Genomic DNA, 19526 nt, shown 5'->3' with positions numbered 1-19526 from the left:
GTCAGGTAACTACTGGCGGGACGCCGATCCCCAGGGGTCTGGTTGGCCCCCCGCAGCAGACAAAGAAGGCCGACAGGAAAGGAGGATCATTGGAGGAAGGCGAGAGGGTGTCGGGAGCCGGCTCTTAGAGCAGACGGATTTGGAGTCAGGTGGTATGAAGTGACAACCTGGCTCCCCAAATGGATAGGTGGTGTGGCCTTGCATTAATGACTTCACAGTCCTAAGGTCGGTTTTCTCATCTGTGAAATGGGGACAATAATGGTCCCTCTCACAGTTGTTGTGAGGATGAAAGGTAATACAAATGAGTTGTCATTGGAGGCCGGGAATACCTCGCTTCCTGTTGGGATCCAGGTCTCACCCCATCTTGTCCCCTTACCTTGAGGGGACCCTTCCAAGGACTCTCCCTAGAGGGTCTCCTCTCTAAAGACTGACCCTAGCCCCTTCGGCCCCAAACAGCTACTACTGAACTGAGCCCCTCTTGGCTTCTTTTAGCTTCTCCCTCATGTCAGGACTTTCCCAGATTTCTCCCTCATCACCTCAATTCCATTTCCTGCAGAGCACCCCTCTTTTGCACCCACAGACACCCCATAGCTGGCTTCTCACCTTCTAAGACTTGGGGCCTTTCCTCCTGCCCCCACAGTTGACTTCTGGGGATTCTTTGGGTGGTTTTTCTGTCTCCTCCAGGGCCTCTACCCCTGCTAGGTTTGGACTGTGGTTTCCTCCAGGCCTTCTCTCCCCTCAGAGGGTTAAGCTTGTGAGTTCTTTCAGAGTGTGGACTACTGGACATTCAGGCTTCTGGCCAAGGCTAGGGCCCTGGCTTTGGTGACACAGAGCCTCTGGCCACACCTCACTGGCTTCTCTGGCCACCTGAGAGAACCGCAGAGGTTCTGTCCTTCACTGCTCTCTGAAGAGGCTTGGCAAACTGTTGCACAGCTGGTAGAACAGTATTTGCAAAGCTGGACTGCCAACTGGTCACGCCAGCTCCCTTTCCCTTCAACGTGGCACCCAGAAAGCAGCTGCAGGCGCCTGTCCTGCAGTCACCAGTCCCCCGGCCCAGGCCCGAGAACACCCCAGCACCTGGAGCCCAAGGCCCTGGCTGCCTCTCTTTTCCCTGCCCCTGAGCCCAGAGGGGCGGCCACTTGACCATCCCTGCCATCTTGGCCCAGGCTCCTTCCACTAGGCCCAACAGCAACCATCTGCTGCTATGGGGTCCGCTTTCCTCCCAGGAAAGCAGTCTTGTCATAGCGGCGAATAATTGTTCCTGAGAATGTGTGCTTGCCTCAACTAGGGAGCATCCCCAGGTCAGGAGTGTGTGTGGAGGACAACTCTATCTTCCAGAACCTTTTGCTCAAGAACAAATCTTAGCTCCAAGCCCAAGCCGAAACCACTTAGAAGCCAGGGGACGGGAGGCCCAGGTCTTGGTGGGAAGGGGGCCAGCAGGAGCTTCAAAGCAGAGCCAAAAATGAGCCGAGTCCCAGGGTCAAGCCCCTCCTTCTCCCCTTCCTCACTCTGTGCAGGGCAGCTGGTGATATTCTTCCCACAGGAAGTCGGGGTATGGACTAACAAGGCTCTCATCTCCAGGGGTCCCGCAGGAAAGCCCACGCACACTGCACAGAGAGGGGCCACACTCTGGCCAGATGGCATGAGACAAAGCCAGCACACAGGCCCTGGGCTCGGCTGCGGGCAGAGCTCGACCACTGACCAGAGCTGGGGGCTTGCATCCCCTCCACGCACACACAGCTGCGGCTTAAGTGAGCGAGTTGAGGTAAAGGATGGATTGAGGGCCTGGAGAGGGCCCTACCACTGATGCCCAGCCTGGGGGCTCTAAGGGGGTGGCGAGGCTGCGTCACTGCAGGACAGCCATCAGGAGCCTCTCCTGGGGCCCGAGTGCTGTGTACCACTCTGGCCGACGGACTCCTAACTCTCACCAAGCTCTGGAGCTGTCATTAGTCTGCTCTGGCCGCTCACCTAGGAGGCTCCCCTTCATCCATCTCCCACTCCACTCCTTCCGTCACCTCCAAGGAAGGGTGAGAGGCTCCTGGGTGCAGCAGAACCAAGGCGGTCTGGCCTAAGGCTTACTCTGGCTCGGCCTTCCTGACTCACGGTTCCCAGACCTCCCACAAGATTGACCACAGCACAGCTTTGCTTAAACAGAGTGAGACGTTTATGAAACAAGTGACTAGTCACAAACTGTGGGAGAAACACACCTTCCCAGCAATCGAAAATCTCCATATAAAGTGCATTTTACCTGCGACCACCTCTCCCCCATGCTGGCCCTTGGGTGGGGTTTTGAGGCAATGCTCTGCAGCAGTCCCCAGGGTTACCTGGGCCAGGAGAGGGGAGGCCCGAAGCCATCGTGGAGCTCCAGGCCACTGGATGCACCCTTTCCTCACGTGGTCCCTCCCAGCTCTGGGAGTGGACGGCTCCATTCCCTTGGGAATAGGCCAGCATGCCAGGGATGGTGCACAAGTCGGGGGAGGTGGTCGTGCCAAGTTTCACCTTAGGGAAGAGAGCCATCATCTGACAGGCAGGGAAAGGGAGTCATCCTGATATAGGAAGGTGCTGCTAAATAAATAGTGACTCTCGTCCTAAGCTCTCCGGCCTTCTGACTCTCAGACCAGCTCTCCCAGGCTCCCTCTACGCCTCTTCCAGCAACAGCCCCCGAGTCTCTTTCCTCCTGGCTGGGGCTAAGGGAATGGGGAAACGCCCAACCCAATACTGTGAATACACACCATCACCTGGGCCCTGCTCCCCCACGTGATCACGGGACATTTCTAGCGAGGGTGACATACATACAGTCAGACTCTAAAGGCAGCTCTCTGGCTGAGAAAACCTGAGGACCTCTCAGGAGGAAGCCTGTCAACGTGCTGCACAGATGCAGGAGACAGGGGCCTGCCCCGGGTTCTGGTCCGAGGACAGAGGACAGTGAGGGACAGGGCTGGGGCGAAGGGAGTTAACAGCTATGAGGCTAGGAAAGGTCACAGGGGAGGTAGAGAAAAGAAGGCCCAGAGGCCAGCTTAATGTTACACGTGAGGACAAAATCCGAAGAGGAATTAGCCTCTCAGCTACGTGCACACACACACACACACACACACACACACACACACACACACACACGGTGGCTCAAGTGCAGGCCACAGCGTGGAAGGAAGACTTGCTCCAGCTGACGACACAGTCCTCCTTTCAGTACGCATTTCTCAACACAGGCCTTCAGCCGTGGGAGGGGATGTTGGGAGGCACAGGCGACTCCTGGAATGCAAGGCCTTGGCTTCTCTGGGTCAAACCTCCCACCTGCGGCTTCTGGAAGGGCTGGTGCGCTGGGTGGGATCTCGATTTGGACCTTTCCCAACTGGCCCTGGCAGTCCCCACCCGAGTTCACCTGCCTGGGTACTTGGCGTCCAGCTCCTGGGAGAGCTGACGTGGCAGCTTGGATGCTGACCAGTTCCGGGCAGGGCCTGGAAGCCTACAGAACAGACTAAAATGGCTTCCCTGGCTGGGTGTCAGCTGACCTCAGTGGCAGACCTCTGGTGCCCTGGACTGTGGCTAGAGCAGCCGGGGCTTTCTACCGCCAGGAACCTGGCCTCCTCGTGGGGGAGGCACCGACTCGCCACGGTCTGCTCTGAGGCTGGCTCTCAGCTTCTGAGGAAGGACAGTGAGAGCTGGGATTCTATTCCTACCCTTAGGCTTGCAGCCCCCAAAACGTGGACGCACTTTCTGGGCCACCATCTATAGTACCGTGCGCACAGCACATCGCTCAGGCACCTGGTGTACTTCCGTAGGATGGTGGAAAGTTTCAGACCTGTCTACAGCCTTGTGCTCAGTCCCAGATGCCTGAGGAGGGGTCTGGAGGACCCCGTGGCTGGGGATTTTAAAATAAGAAAGAAGCCAGGCCAGGTGGCCATGTCTGAACAGCACTGGTCCACTCCAGCCTCCAGGGTCATAAAGCAGGAGCCCAGCAGGGCTCCGGCCGCCTCTAGAGTGCCACGCTCTGGACAAGTCAGAAACGCTGCCCTGCTGCCCTCAGTCCCATGTGAAGAGGGAGCGAGTGGGGGCAGATGGCAGACTCCCAGCCAGGGTCCCGCCCCTCTTCCATCCAGACAGGGCGGCTGGCTTGCAGACAGGTCTTGGCTGAAAGTCACTGCCATGACCTCCGGCCTGGTGTCTGGAGGCTGAGGTGAGCTGCTACAGGGACTCCTCCGGCCCGGGCAGCGCTCAGAATCACAAGAGTGTAACAGACGCATGCACACGCAAACAGGCACACCATCCCTCCCCCTGCACACGCGCACACACACACACACATGTTTGCTCCCTCTCTGTCGTGATGGCGATCGGCTTCTCTGCAGGCTGCACTCTGCTGCCACGCGGCTGCTCGGGCACCCAGGCTTTGCTCGCAGAGCCACGGCACCACAGCTGGAAGAAAAAAACAGTACAGAAAGGAACATTCAGGAGGCTGCTCAGCTGCCCGGGGACACAAGCTCCTCTGGCTGCTTCTCCGGGGACGCTCGGACCGGGAACTGGGAAGAGCCTGAAGAGGGAACCGTGCCACATGGGCCACAACACCTGGGGACAAGGCTGTTGCCAGGATGCCAGTGGGTGCCTGCACACTGCCCCTGAGTGCAAGCTCCCCTGCAGACGCCTTGGGCCTCCTCTGCTCCAGGGCCAGGGGCAGCCCAGGAGGAGATGGCTGTGTGAGACTCACGTGAGGCCACGGGGGACACTTGCTCAGATATGACAAGGGCAGTTTCTGACTCAAGGCACAGCAGCTGCTGCCAGAGATGGAGAATCAGAAAAAAATGCAAGAGAAGCCAGCTAGGACGAGTAATTTTGAGGATGAGGGCAATGACTGAGTTTGGAATCAGCAGGTGAGCACATTTCCACATATAGACAAAAGAACTCTGGCACAGTGCTAGAAGATGGCGGGGGAGACAGGAGACACAAAGATGACTCACTTTAAAGATTTATAAGAGCCTGAATCCGGGGCAGAGGAAGAGATGGCCTCAAGCCCGTCATAGTGCTGGGCTGCCTGGTGAAATACGTCTAGTGTGTCTGAGGGTGTACAGAGACAAGCAGGGTTCCCTTACAAGTTCATACAGTTTCGGTGCTGCTGAGGCCCATAAGAATAACACGGCTTCCTGAGCCTGCTGTGGCTCAGACACTGTCCACTTGTGTTATCGGTGAATTGTCTCCCCTCAAAATTCTTACAGTGAAGCCCCAGTGCCCCAGAACGTGACTGCTTTTGGAGACAGGGTCTTTAAAGAGGTAATTACAGTAAAATGAGGTGATTATAGAGTGAGCCCTAATTCCATATGACTGGTGGCCTTACAAAGAGAGCTGAGGGCACAGACGCGCACAGAGGGAAGGCCACGGGGAGACGCAGGGAGATGGCAGCCGTCTGCAAGCCAGGGAGAGAGGCCTCAGAGGAAACCAGCCCTGCCGACACCTTGGTCTCAGACTTCCAGCCTCCAGAACCGTGAGAAAATAAATTTCCGAGTCACCCAGTCTGTGGCACTTCGTTATGGCGGCTCTGGCAACAAACACAGCTTGCGGTCCCCTCACCCCTGAAGGCACAGCCTCCGTTTTTACAGACAAGAAAACTGGAGCCAGAGAGGATGAGTTGCCCGAGACTATGGCATCCAGAAGTGGGAGAGCCAGGCAGGGAAAGCTGGGGCAGTCTGCTTCCAAACCTGTATTTTTACCACGAAGTAATCTCTGTATTATAGAATTGCTCATTAAGACTTCTAGAGGATGTGAAAAGAAAGTCAACAAGGTGGCATGACTAATATCTGAGTGACACAAACGGAAGTTCAGATGTTAATAAAAAATGAAATGCTCTCAAGAGTCAAAGACACTAGAGAGAAGGATTCAAAACCAGTCTTCTGACACATACCGCCCTTTTAAGACAAATGTTAAATCCGAAGAAGATTTTACCTAGATCCGTTTATCTAGAAGCTGGGTAAAATAAAGGGCAACCATAGGAGTGGGCTCCCGCCTGGGTCAGTACCTCATTCTTTACAACGCGTATTATGTCCAACCACGTCTCCCTTTCAGCTTGTACTATAATAACCTAACCATATGTTTTCACTACAAATAAATACATTTGCGACTAAAGTGTGCGTGTTTGCTGAAACAAGGTGGCTGTGCTGTTTTAGACACAGGTCTCTCTCCAGACCTTCCTGTTGAGCCGAAGAGCAGACAGTCTCCTGAAACTGGACATTCCAGGCCTGGAGAGGTTGCCACACGGGCCCTCCTGCCGACGCTTTGGCTTCCAGTGTTTTCTCCACCTTCAGGCGCCAGGAGATAAGAGGGCTTGAAAATTCCTCAGAACAAGACTCTTAGTCTGGGGGCCCTGGAGCTTTAGGGGGTCCAAGCATGGGCTTAAGGGGCAGTCCACGAAGACCCTGAAGGGCTGAGCACGCTTTTCCGTGCGTGGGAACAGGTGCCATCTTCTGGGGAGAGGCTCCATCCCGTCAGACTCTCCCAAGCACGGGTAATCCAACAGGGGCTGGGAAGCACGGCCTCCACTCGGAAGACAAGGGGTGAGGCGGGTCAGATGCTATACTGGCAGCAGTTGAGACGCATGCTGACACACGATTTAGCCGCGGGCCAGCTCAAGATGGGAGGGGGAAGTGTCCTGGCCTCAGATAAGCCCCAGTGACCCCAAACCGTCTCTGATGCATTCAAAAAGGCAAACAGAAAACCAAGGTTTAGAAGACCCAGCCTGTCCTTGTCTACCAAGCTAGTCAAAGGCCTATTCAACTAGTTCCTCAAGCTGCTTGATCAGCAGATAACTGCATGGTCCCCAGGCTCTTGTTTTCAAGCTTGGGCACAAGTCTGCAGAAAAAGGGGGCAGGAAGGATCAAAGGAGGCCGTGCAGGAAAACGATGACAGCAGCACGAAGGGAAAGGGAGGAACGACGCTCCAAGGGAAAAATCAACTCACAAAAAACACGCACAGAAAAATCAGTCTCCCGGTTGTGCAACTCTTTCAACCTGTCGTTAATCCGAGAAACACAGAAGCAGCTGGAACACACAATCCCTTCGTAACTGCCTCCCTCGGTGTACCCAGTGTTAGCTAGGATAGCCCCTGGTGCCTGTGCCCTCACACCCCTCCCATCCTGCAGATGCTAACAAGAAGCCCTGATCTGGAGCCCAGCCCCAATCCCAGCCCTGGAGGGCGCATGGAGAACACGCATGCGGGAGCTGCTGCCGCACAGGAGACCTCAACAGCTCAGGGTCTAGAGGAAACCTGTTTGGAGCCTGTAATGGAGCCTTAGATGTCGTCCTCTCCCCACCACAGTGGGGGAGACACAGCGCCCAAGTTAGGAGCAGCAAGTACGGTGACGCAGCTGGGCCTGGACGGGGTACCAGGCTGAGCTCCCAGCTCAGGCCAACTCCTCACGTCCATCACACCCGTACCCTCCCTGCGCCACACAAACCTTGCAGCAAAGGGAGGGGACGCTGCTCAGCGAGGGCCACGGAAAGGGCAAGGGGACACCAAGCCCCAACTTCTCATTTCCAGGTCAGAAACTGAGACCCAGAGAGACGAGGTGGCTTGTGCGAGGTCTCCCAGGCAGTGGTGGCAGGGCTGGGAGGGGACACGGGTCTGAGCGTAAGGCCGGGCACTTTTCAGAACCCCTCACTGCCTCTACTTCCCCTGTGGAGCATTTACAGACTGCCCAGGGCCCTTCACGGACAGTGTGTCCTGCACGGAGGGACATACGCTAAACACGTGTCAAAAGAACGGTGAAGAGATTCCAGGATCAGGCTTTCCCCAGCGAAGCCCGGGCTCACCACGCTCGGGGGAAGTGCGCGGGGAGGGGAGATGGCTCCTTGGCCGTGAACCCTGTGTTCAATGGGGCTTCTCTCGACACCACTGTGTACCAGAGCAAGGGCAGCTGGGCCACGTGAGCTGATCCTCCTGTGGTGAAATAATTGGACCAATGAGAAAAATCTGTGCACAATTCGGAGCTAATGGAATCCTGAGCAGTCAGCGGCTTTGGGGATTACGGGGAAGCAGCTGAAACGAGAGCTGTTTGGGGGCTGGCTTGTTTTCCAGTTTAGTGAGCATCGTACAATAAAACCAAAGGCGGGACAGACGCTGGTGTGGGTTTGAGGTGAACACGGTACCTACTGATACCAGGGCGGGTTCTCCCACAAGATCAGTCCAAACTGAGAGTCACCGTCTGCCCTGTGAGCTGCCACAGGCTGGGGCCTTAGAAATAACAGAACCACAGAACTATGGAGCTCAGAGCTAAACGGGGCCTCCGAAGGTCCAGGATGGAGCCTTCAGGCTGGAAAAGAACGATGAGTCTCAGCTTGCAGCTCAAGCGTCCCAGAATGGTTAGGTATCCAGCCCCAAGCCACACAACTAAGACCGGCGGGCCCCGTCTCCTCTCCTGCCTCTCAATACGGTACCATGTCAACATAGGCCACGCGGCCACAGCTCTGGGGTCCGCCTAGCCCAAGGTGCCGGGAACGGTAACACAGTCAGAGACACCCTGAGAAGCGTGGGCCGGGCAGGGACGTGATTTCATCCGTGTGTGCCTTTGACTTGTTCAAAGGCTTTTCACATAGTTTGCATTTTCTCTCCCTGACATGTATGCTCGATGGGTAGGGCAGCTGACAAGATGCTGTTATTCCCTGGTCCACAGATGAGGATGCTGAACATCTTTAGGCCCAGGAGCTACCACCAGCAGACAGTGAAGCACAGGGCACTCTTTCTTCTCAGGGCTCGCAAAGAACACGGCTGTTCCTCCCCAGTCTGTCTTGGGGGGCTGTCTGCACCTGCCCAACTCCTCTGACCCCCTGGCCCCCACTTCCTACCATGCAGTCAGCCTGGCCTAACGGCCCAATCAGCCATGATTAAAGGCACAGTAAACCTTGAGAATTGGTCCTTAAGATGCCCATAGGCTGATGGACGTTTTCCTGGACCACATGGCAAGAGACAGGTGCTGATGCTGCACCCCTGTCCACTTGGACTCCCTGCCCCGGCCTCCGGGCTGGCTCTCTCCCCTCCGCCATTCATCTGCAGGTCCCGCCCAGTGCCTGGTTAACCTTCCCCAAATGCCAGTGTGATCACTTCACCCTCCTGTCCCAAAATGCTCCTTAGCTCCCCGAGTACACTAAGCACTCATCTGCCTGATATTTAAGAGCCTCCACGATCAGACCAACTGTAACCTTACAAACTTCTAAAATCCTAATGATAACAGTATCTGTAATAATACTAATAATAATAGCTGCCATTTACTGGGTACTTGTGAACTTATGAGCCAGGCACTGGGCTAAGTGTCCTGCGTATGAGGCAGACCCGTTAGCTGTCTACCGGTATCCACACTTCCTAGCTAACAGAACCGAGGCCTTATTCAGGGGCCCCGGGCCTGGCCCAGACAACGGCTCATGACTGGTCTAATCACAATTCTCTAAGCACACGCAGTCCAGGAACAGCAGCAGCAGCAACAGCTGGGAACTCGTCAGAAATGCAGATTCTCAGGTCCCACCCCAGACCTATTGAATCAGAAACCCCGGGAGTGGGGCCTGGCCGCCTGTGGCTGAACGAATCCTCTGGGGTTCTGCTGCTCAGTCAACTTCTAAAGCCAATGGTCTAAGGCAATCCTGACAATCCCGTTTCATACCTTGGGGGTGGCTTTGAGACGGACAAGGTTCTGCTCATGAGCCCAACATGAAAAGGTGGGGGAGGGCTATTCAGGGAAAGCTTTTATTTTCTTACTAAAAAGGAAGAGAGGCCTCTCCTGACAGCCCTTATCTTATAAAACTGCAGCCTCCACCGTGCCCCAACCTGCACTTTCTATCTTCTCACCCAATTTTAGTTTTCCATCATCCCATTTAGGGCCTCTTGACATATCATAGATCCATTTATTTGTTTATTGTCTGTCTCTTCCCACAAAGATGCACCCAAGAGGGAAGAGACTCTGTCCGTCTTGTTCACAGCCATATCCCAATGCCTACAACAGTGTCTGGCAAACTGTGAACACCTGATGTGTTTACTGAATGAACGAGTACAGCTGTCTCTGCCATTCCTTCTCTTTCCTGCTTTGAATGATGAATTGATGCCTGAAGCTATGGCAGCCACCCTGAGACACGAAGCGAGAGAATCTCAGAAAAACTGGCTTTGACATCGTTGAGCCACCAAACCAAAACCAGCAACACCCAGCTCTGGGCCTCTCGTTAGGTAAGAAAAATAAACCCGTTTGTTTTAGCCACAGTGGTCAGGGTTCTACTCTCAGCAGCCCCACACATTCCTAACTCACGTGTATTTAATCATTGAATCTTTGCAACCACCACCTAACTCATAGGGGAGGAAACTGAGTCTCAGAGCAGTTACTTGACGAGATCACTTAATCGTTAAACTGTTTCTCTTGTCTGAAATGCCCTTCTTGCTGCCTAAATGCAATTACCCTTTGAGGCCCCCTAGTGTGAACTTCTGGGTTATAGTCCCTGATTGCCCCAGCCCACCAACAGCAGCCTGTGACAAGCTGGCAGGGTCCGTATCATCTGTCTAGGAGTTACAGGTTGTCTTCTTTTTCTAAGCAGACTGTGAACTCGCTGTGGATGGCATCATATGACATGTCATACGTCACATGCTCCCTTTCCTCACACCCCGGCGGGCAACAATTTCATGCTGAATTGGATGCCATAAGCTTCCTGAGCAACCTTGAGCCACACATTTAACCTCTCTGGTTCTTTGGTCCTTTCACCTGAAATTCCGAGTACCAGCATGGCAAGTTCCAGATTTGTAAGACGGAAAGAACTTTGCTTAGCATCACGGAGCACAGAGATGGCTAAGAGAGTAGCATCTAAGCTTCCCGGGGCTCCGAGGACAAGATAGCACCAACCTGTCCATCAGCACGTCTAGACAAAGAGCCTAGCAGGGTATTGGGCGCAAGCACCAAACAGTCACTGTCTCATCGGGCATTCCAGCCTAGACACTCCCACCAGATGGCCCCGCTGGGCCCGGAAGTGGAAGGGCTCGGAAGAAAGAATCAGTCGGCTCCATGGAGAAAATCACCCTCCAATCTAATGATGCAGATATGGCACAGAAGGAACAGCCTGAGAGGAAGATTCCAAGAGGACGTAATTTACATTTTCCCAGCAAAGGCCCTTCCTGCCCCGGGGAGGGGGGAGCCAGGCTTTTTTTTTTTCTTAACAACATTCAAAGGGGCTTCCACGAAAGATGAGTGCTGTTGGGGAAGCGCGGAGTTGAAGCCACAAGAGAGGTGAGAATGGAGCAGTGGCTGTAAGAGGCAGAGGTGACGGGAGCAGGTTGGCTGGTCCTTGGTGGGGCTGGGCCAAGGGAGCCGCCACTGGGCCTCTGCCTGTCTTCGGAAGGGGAGTGCTGCCCCCCGCCGGCCTGCCTGCAGAACACAGCCTGAGGGGCAGCGGCTGATGGGCCGGGAGCATCCTCAGACCCTGCCTGCCACAGGGCCTTTTCTCAACCACAGCTTCACATCCGGTCTCAGCTTTCTTTTTGTTGGCTTTGACTCACTTTCATAAGTAGTAAGAGCCAAAAAAATTTTTTTCCTTACCTGGCACAGAAAAAAAGGGCTTTACTTTTGAACTTCCTTTTCAATTTTAGACGGTACGGAAGTCAGAACAGAATTTCTGAGCTGAAATCCTCAAAAATCGTGCAGTTCCCAGCAGGTTTCATTCTCGTTGGCTGTTTTACCCTTTGGTGGGCAGGGCAGCAGCTTTCCAAACCCACGCCCCCTCTCCCACTGTCCCCGTCGCTGACCGGGAAGCCGCGCTCACCTCAGACAGCCCTGCTCGGCGGCTCTGCCACCCTGGCCCGTTTGCTGAGCTCCTCACTGGGCGGCTCCTCGGCGGCTTCCAGCTTGCGTTTGGGGGATGCTGGGCCACTGGGTGGTGGTCTTGGGCCTGTAGGGAGGCAGGTGAAGCGTCACACCAACTGTGTGGACAGCCACGAGGGCCTGAAACTGTGCAGAGGTGGCCCTTTAGGGGGTAGGAAGCCGGCTCACCAAGGCTCCTCCAACCTGCCCCTTGGCAGTGCCCTCGCCTAGAAATGTCCAAGGAGAGCACGACCAGGCCTGTGGGCAGCGGGCCTGCTTTTGGGCCCCAAATCCCTTGGGTTCCAGGCTAGAGTCTGGCTGGGCCTGTCTGCTGTCCTTGCTCCGAAGGAGGTCACTTCCCTGCGAGCCTGAATGAGCCTCCTGAAACAGGAATGAGTGGTGCCCTCACCTGTGGAGCCAGCCTGGCTGGGCAAACTAGAGAAAGCCCTGGAGTGCTTGCCAGTCTCGCCTTACTGACCTCAGCTGGAGCCGAAAGGAGGGGGTAAGTCTGTCTCCTCTCTCTTCCCTGCCACCACCGGGGCCTGGCTGTCGTCTCCTGCCCGGACAACTGCAGTCGCCTCCTTCCTAGCCTCCCTGTGCTCACGCTTACCCACACTGTCCCTCCACACAGCAGGCAGAGCACTTTTAAAACACAAGCAGCTTGTGCCCCGCCCTGCTGCCCGTGGTCAGCGCCTTCTCAGCGCACCAAGGACAGGAGCCTAGCCCTCCTGGCTGACGCTGAGCCTGCACAGTGCTACTCCCACGACGTCTCGTCCTCATCCCGTCTGGCTCCTCACTCGGGACATGCAGCCCACTGGCTTCCCTCTGTGCCTTGAATGAGCTAAGCTCGCTCCCGTCACTGTGTCTCTTCTTGCTAGCCCCCTTCCCTGGAATGTTCTTTCCCAGTTCCCAGAAAGGCTGGCTCCTGCTCACCATGTGGGTCCCTGCTCAGAGAGGCGTTCCCCGGCCACTCCGATCTAAAGTAACCCCAAGTCGTCCCCCTTCCCCAGCCCCTTTCTTACGAGGTCACTCAATTTTATTTCCCCCAAGCACTTGTTATCGGAAATGAGCCTGCATGGTGCCTTTACTATCTGTCTCCTCCAGGCGGGACCTAAGCTCCATGGGAGCAGGGACTGGTCCCGGCCTTTGTCCTCAGCCCTCAGTGACTGGAGTGGTGTTAGTCCTGCAGTGCCTTTGGGATGGCGCAGGCCAGGGAGGCCAGCTGCTACTCACCTGCACTGCTCACGCTCCCAGCCTGGCTCGAGCTGGGCTCTGCCACCGGGTTGCTGAGGTCTTCCACATAGGAAGGGACAGACGCCAGTAGACCTGGGGGACAGGGGAGGGACTGATCAGACTCTCACGGGACTGCAGAGGGCTGCCGGGCAGGTGAAAACAAGGCAGGGGGTGCTGGGCCACAACACGGAGGCTCCATCTCTTCCCACCGGCCATGACAACTCAGCGAGGCCTGACACAGCCCAGCCCCCACTGTTCTGTGCCCGGGGAAGTCAAGTCAACCTAACAGCCTGGAAGACAGAACTCAATCTCCCTTTGCAAATATCCAGAAATCCCCATCTCCACTCTCCAAGCCCACAGCTGCCGTCCTTCCCTTCAGGGAGCTAGGGGACGGTGCTGGGGGCAGTAGCTGCTCACAGAGTCCCCGGTAGCGGGAGAGCTGCTGGTAAATCTGCTTCATCCGCTCGATGTTGAGCCGGCTGGTCTCGGCGTGGTTGACGATGGGCCGTGGGTAGTCCACACCGATGATGCACTTGGCCGCCTTCTGAACGGCCTCGGGGGCATTCCAGGGCTCGTAGATGTAGCGAGAGGGGAACGCTTTCAATTTGGGCAGGTATCGCCTGGGACACACACACCGGACAGCCCATGAGCACACTGGGGCCCTCACGCCAGGAGGCGGCCACAGCGGTCAGGAGCCAGGGAGCCTGCCGGGCAGCCTCACCTGATATAGTCCCCACTGGGGTCGGTGCGGCGGCCAAAGCCCACGGGGCAGTAGCAGTGAAAGAACTGCTGGAAGAAGGCGCTGCAGGACAGCCACATCCAGCTGCCCGCGTTCACGCTGAAGTCCGCGTCCAGGAGCAGCTCGTCAAACACCTGCACGGGCAGCGGGACCGTCAGCCTCCCCGGGGACCCACCTGCCACAGTTCTCCCCCAGTCACCGCAGTGCCCCGCGGAGGGGAGCAGAGCCCTCCTGCCCAGGGCGAGCGCAGGAGAACTGGGAAGGATCTCCTGGAACCCGGGGTCCCACCCCATTCCCCCACCCAGAGGGGGCGGCCCTTAGCACAGGCCAGCTCCCCGTGGACTGCACTCACCCGGACCCCACTCTCCCAGCTGACCCAGAGGTCCCCGCGGGTGAGGAAGCAGGCCACGGCGTGCCGCGCCAGGTGGTGGATCCAGCCCTCCTGCCTCAGCTGGGTCATGATGGCGTCAATCCAAGGGAAGCCTGTCTTGGCCTCGGCCCACTTGGCCAGGGCCTCGGGGTTGCGGTCCCAGGGGATCTGGATGCAGATGGGGTTCCCCTCCATGCGGTCAAACCTGGGGTTGTTGGTGGCTGCCGTGTAGAAGAACTCTCGCCAGAGGAGTTGCCCAAACAGGGAGAGGGGCGGTGTGCTGTTCCGCTTCACCTGGGGAGTCGTGGATACACACACTCAGCTCTCAGCATCATGTCGCTCGAGTCTCCCACAAGGGGATCTGGAGCCTCCACGGACTCGGTGGCTCTGACCTCCTTAGACACATGGAGGGACTGTCCCCAGAAGAAGTGGCACCATGTGCCCGCAGACTGAAACCCCAGGCCCTGGCTGTGCCGCCCACTGCTCTGAGCAGAGACGAGGGCTGCAGGGTCGGCCAAGGAAAGGGACCTCGCTCCAGGACTCCGCCCTGGGACCAAACTCCCCGAGACCAGGTCATGGTCCTTGTCCTCTAGGGTCCCTGTCTGGCTCCACTTTCTACAACCTCAGAGAGTTCCCATCGGCATGCATAAAAATGCTCAGCCAGGATGTTGGTTAAATAAGTTATACGCAACAGCCTGGATCTGGGGCCATGAGGGAATTACAAGATCAGACCTCCAAGCGAATAATGATTTTCCTAGAATCACAAGCTTGCCCCCCACACTGGCAAAGCCACTGCATGCCACAAAATCTCGACACTGGCCAGAATGGGAAACAGCGTGGAACAACACAGACATGAGGGGGCCCTGATGAATGTGAAGAGCTGGCTGGGCTGCCCGTCTCCATCTGGGGGTGGGGGCATTCACACAGGCTTCTTTGTCTGTGTGGTATGGCCGCAGCCCCCCAGGTCACTTCCTCACCCCTGACGGCAGCAGCCACTCCTGGACTCCCGTTAAATGCTCTGGACACACCCGAGAGGGCCGCCGTGCTGGTCAGCTCAGGACAGGCTCCAGCCTTGCCGCCCGCTTCCCACCCTGAGAGTGCGCCCCTCCACTGCTGCCAGCAGACCTGCCCCCTCGAGGGTTGCCTCCTGCGGTCAGCTTTTCGGCCTGTCCTGCTCTCCTGGAGAGCCTGGATTTTAGTCTGCTCAGCGGTCAGGTCGCTCGGCTCTGCCACCTGCCCTGGACTATCGCCCAGCGCAGCGCCTCCAGGACCCAGAGCCCGGGCGAGGCAGGCCCTCCCTCCTCAGGCCCGGCCCCCTCACCTTCCTGTACAGGTCCCACAGGCGGTAGTAGAAGAGGCGGCAGGAGAGGCAGCCGAAGCGCAGGTAGGGGCTGAGGCCCGTGGGGCTGGCCAGCAGCGAGGCGGCGTTCATGCGGGGCCTCTCGTAGTTGGCAACCCAGGCCTGCGCAGAGAGAGGGCAAAGAAGGCAAGGCCTGGACGTCAGAGAAGAGAAGACGAGGCGCCGGGCAGTTCAGGAATGTGCCTAAGGCCACCGAGCTGACAGCCAAGGAGCCAGGACCTCCTCATGCTGGCGGAGGGTTCGATGGGGCCAGCACAGAGCAAACGACGAGGCCCAAGTTCTTGTCCTGACTATTTAATTTGTGGTATGGTCAAGAACAAGTCATTTAGTCCCTCAGCTACTTAACTATGAAATGAGAACAAAATTTCCACCTCCTGGGGATTAAATAAAATGGGAGATATGAAAAAATTCCAAAGGCAGTAAACAGTCTGGGATTGTACAGAAGAAAGGAAGAAAGGCTTCTGCTTCACAGAAACACATGCTTCTGCGGGTCCCCGCTCTCGTCACCGGGACCTCTCACCCTGGCTCAACAGCGGCCGTGAAACGAGGGACTCCCACCCGCCTCCTGGGGGCCCACAGGGTCACGCATTTCTGGGCCACCTGCCCTACAGCATTATTGGCCTTGTTTGGATCACCTGCTGCCGCTGGCGCAGGGCTGTACCCTCACAGCTCACTGTCACCCGTCTTCTCTCGGCTCGCCTCAACAACCTTCGGAGGCAGCATTTCCATTGCCTCCTTTTGAAAAGGAGGAAAACGTGGCTCCTGGGGTCACAGGGTTGGTAAGAGACAGGGCTGGGGGCACTCAGCTTCTGACACCAGGTTCCCGGCTCTCTCCACTACATCTAAGAACTACCCTCTCTCTCAACTCCTCACACCGTCTCCTTCTCTCCACACCCCTTCAGACCCCTCTGCACCCCCCGAGATGGAGGCCACCACGTGGGAACCGCCTCAACTTCTAGCCCCCAAATCTACACACTCACCTGCGTCTCCCTACCTCCCACCCCGACCTGCCGAGGCCAAGGCCTGCGCCTGGCTCCGGAGCCCTCCCCCCTCCTCTTGCACATTTGCTCTCCTCGCTACAGGTTCCGCTCCCAGAACACTGGGAAAATGAGCTCGTTTCTTTGCAAACAAAACGAAATTAAAGGACTTCTCCAGCCCTGCGGACCTCCGCCCATGGTGCGCTCTCCTCCCTCCACAGTGGGCCTCTCTTACCTGCCACGCCCACCTCCCCTTCCAGCCCACCCAGTCTGGCTCCCACCTTCACCACGCCCGGCTGGCTCCCGGCAGGCTCTGCGATTTCCACCCGTGAACCCTCAGCGTTCTCTGTCCCTGCGTCTTCGGACATCCATGCAGCGCTGCACCTGCTGGCTGTCCGTCTCACACCCTCCATCCCTCGGGCCTCTGCACGCCACACGCTCCCGGTTGCCTCCAACCTGGCTGGCTGCTCTCCATGTTTCCCCAGCTCCACGGGCCCTCCCAAGCCCTTGTCTCTTGCCACCCCAGGGCTCATCCTAGGTCCTGTGCTCACTGTGATCCTGGGTGGGCTCATCAGTCCCACGGCTCCCAGTACCACCTCTGTGCCAACAATCACCACGTCCGTAGCTCTAGTCTACACTGCCCACCTAGACTCGCGGATCGCTCCATCCACAGCCTGCTGGCCGTCTCTGAGTGGTTGTCATTCACGCACCTCAAGGGTGCCCTGCTCTCTACCTGAAACCACTCGTCCACTGGCGCTCCCTGTCTCAGAAAACGCAGTCATCCACCGGGCTGCCCAGGCCAGAGCCTGCTCGTCACCTTGGCTGGCCCTCGCCATGTCCTGTCAGCTCTACTGTGCAAGGTTCAGGCTAAGATGGTATCTAGACTGGACAACTACAACAGCCTCTCTGCTCCTGCTCTTGTCCCCTCACCCATCCTCCCCACTGGGAGCAGAGTGACGGTTTAAAAATGCCCATCCCTCAGGGTCACGCATGCACTGAGGATGGAGTCCCCATCTTCAACATGGCCTACAAGCACCCGCAGCCTGGGCGGGCCCCTCTTTCTAGCTTCAGCTCTTGCCACCCTTCATGAAGCGCCGCGCTCAGCAGCCTTCGCGCACGCAGCTCGCCTGGACTGGGTGGCTGCCTTCCTTTCCGCTGAGCTCCCCTTGGTGAGTTCTGACTCTTCCTTCAAGTCTCCGCCTCCAGGCTGCCTCCCCAGCAGGCAATCCCTCGGCTATCAGATGAAATATCTCTACCACACACGTGGTCTATTTGCCTGCTCATGTCCTGGCCCACCTCTCTTTGAAAATCTTTTTTAGTGAAACCCAGACACAGAAATCACACAGACGCGTGGCTTAATGAATTATTCTAAGGCAAACACCGCGCAACCAGCACCAAGGTTCACGCCTTAGAACTCTGCCAGCCGCCCCAGAGGCCCAGCCAGGAGCCCCTCCCAGTCATGGCCCCCTCCCGCCCCTGAAGTGACTACTCACCCAACTTTTATAATAATCACTTCCTTGCATTTAGAAATGTTTACATTTTTCTACTTTGGCAAAGCCCACTTGGAAGGGAGGGTTATCTTTTCAGTTATTCCTCGCCTTTTTAAGTGGGTTTTTTTCATCCGAATGTGCACCCCTAGGCACTACACGTTAGCCTTGGCCATTTCAGAAACTTTGATGTGTTATTTGAGTTTCTTTTGCTCTGCGCGTTTGCTGTCATTTCTTTCTTTTCCTTTCAGGTTTTCTGTGGAAGACCACAGGCCATCTGACCTGTGCTGATTCCCACAGCCTGGATGGTGCTGTATGCACACGCACGGTGCAGTTCAACACGCCCCTGTCCTGTGTATGACCCACAAGTTGGCAGCTGGCACCAGAGACTCGACTGGACTCAGGTGGATCTCCTTGGCAAGACTACAGGGGGACGTAATGCCTGACGGTCTCTCTTCATGGGGACAGCAGCTACTGATGCATAAGGTGTCACCATTGGGGGTTGCAAACAGTGTCCTCTCATTCCCTTTTCATTTCACAATCAGGATGCTGTCACAGAGCGACGCTCGCCCTCAGCTACTGTTGGGTCTAAAGTACTAAAGATCATACAGTTTGCCTCCTCTTTTTGGTAACAGCACCCGATTTTCTCGTGGCGACCCAGACTTCCATAGTCTCAGTCCAAGAGGGTAAAAGGGGAGCTCAGCCACTTTCTGACTCTGGAAGTGGGCTCATCTTGCAAATCTGGTCAGGGAAAGCACCTCCCTCTTCAAACACAGGACAGGGTCAGGGATAGTCACGTGACCCCAGGCAGGCCAATGAAAACATTCCTCGGGACTTTTCCTGAAGTTTTTGGCAAAGAAGCATGCAACTTCCCCTGGTGTTGCTAAGCAGACTGAAAATAAGCTGCTGTGACCACTTTTGCCACTGCTCAAGGAAACCTTGCCTGAGAATGAAATAGTACAGAGGGAAGCAGAGCTGAGAGATGGGGAATAATTCCTGGTAGCATTATCTGGACACCTGGATGCAGCTGTGCCTGAAGGCTACCCCTTGGACTCTTGGTTTTGTGAGTTAAAAAAAAAAAAAACCCTTTTCAAAAGCCAGCTTGCAAATAAGAACTGATTAATATAATCCTCTTCTCTTTGCTCCCATTACCCTCTGAACCTCTCCTTTCTTAACCCTCAGCACACTGTAATTCCTTATTTCATATCCATCGCCTCCAAAAGACTGCAGTTTGGGGACAGCTCTGTGTCTACCTTGTTGGGCAGTCTCTCTAGGAGCTCGACCATCCTGATACAAGCAGATGCTCATTTTAGAACTGGAGCACTGACAACCTTCTGACATCCAGTTAAACTCCTGTCCGTCTGGCAGCATCTCTCTCCCAGATGTGCAGGACACAGGACTCCCGCTGGCCACCACTGAGTCTGAAGGGTCCTGACATAAGGCCCCATGACAGAAGGGCCCCCAGGCTGTGTTGAAAACGAGCCGCTGACCTGCTGCGTGAAGGGGCATTCCACTACTAAGTGCTTCTCAGGTGATAATAATCCAGGGGGCCGTACG

General features: G+C 56.3%; 1 protein-coding gene across 2 annotated transcripts in view; it reads right to left on the bottom strand.

Annotated features, from left to right (window-relative positions):
- Positions 1 to 2127: 2127 nt before the first annotated feature.
- The window catches only part of CRY2 (cryptochrome circadian regulator 2), a 31556-nt gene continuing 14157 nt past the window's right edge, over positions 2128 to 19526 (bottom strand). Inside the window, exons 6-12 of one of the 2 annotated variants that reach the window (XM_046643805.1) lie at positions 15467 to 15607; positions 14128 to 14439; positions 13758 to 13909; positions 13454 to 13656; positions 13037 to 13129; positions 11766 to 11891; positions 2130 to 4410 (exon numbers count right to left, since the gene is read on the bottom strand). In XM_046643805.1, the coding sequence (XP_046499761.1) occupies positions 11767 to 11891; positions 13037 to 13129; positions 13454 to 13656; positions 13758 to 13909; positions 14128 to 14439; positions 15467 to 15607 (1026 nt within the window). In that variant the 3' untranslated portion in view covers positions 2130 to 4410; position 11766. Of the gene's footprint in view, positions 4411 to 11765; positions 11892 to 13036; positions 13130 to 13453; positions 13657 to 13757; positions 13910 to 14127; positions 14440 to 15466; positions 15608 to 19526 lie in introns of both variants that reach the window. The other variant, XR_006885801.1, reaches the window with a different exon arrangement.

This window comes from Equus quagga, chromosome 17, assembly GCF_021613505.1.
Source record: "Equus quagga isolate Etosha38 chromosome 17, UCLA_HA_Equagga_1.0, whole genome shotgun sequence".
Taxonomy (NCBI): domain Eukaryota; kingdom Metazoa; phylum Chordata; class Mammalia; order Perissodactyla; family Equidae; genus Equus; species Equus quagga.
The sequence above is the reverse complement of the archived record's forward strand: the minus strand, read 5'-3'. Positions and strand labels throughout refer to the sequence as shown.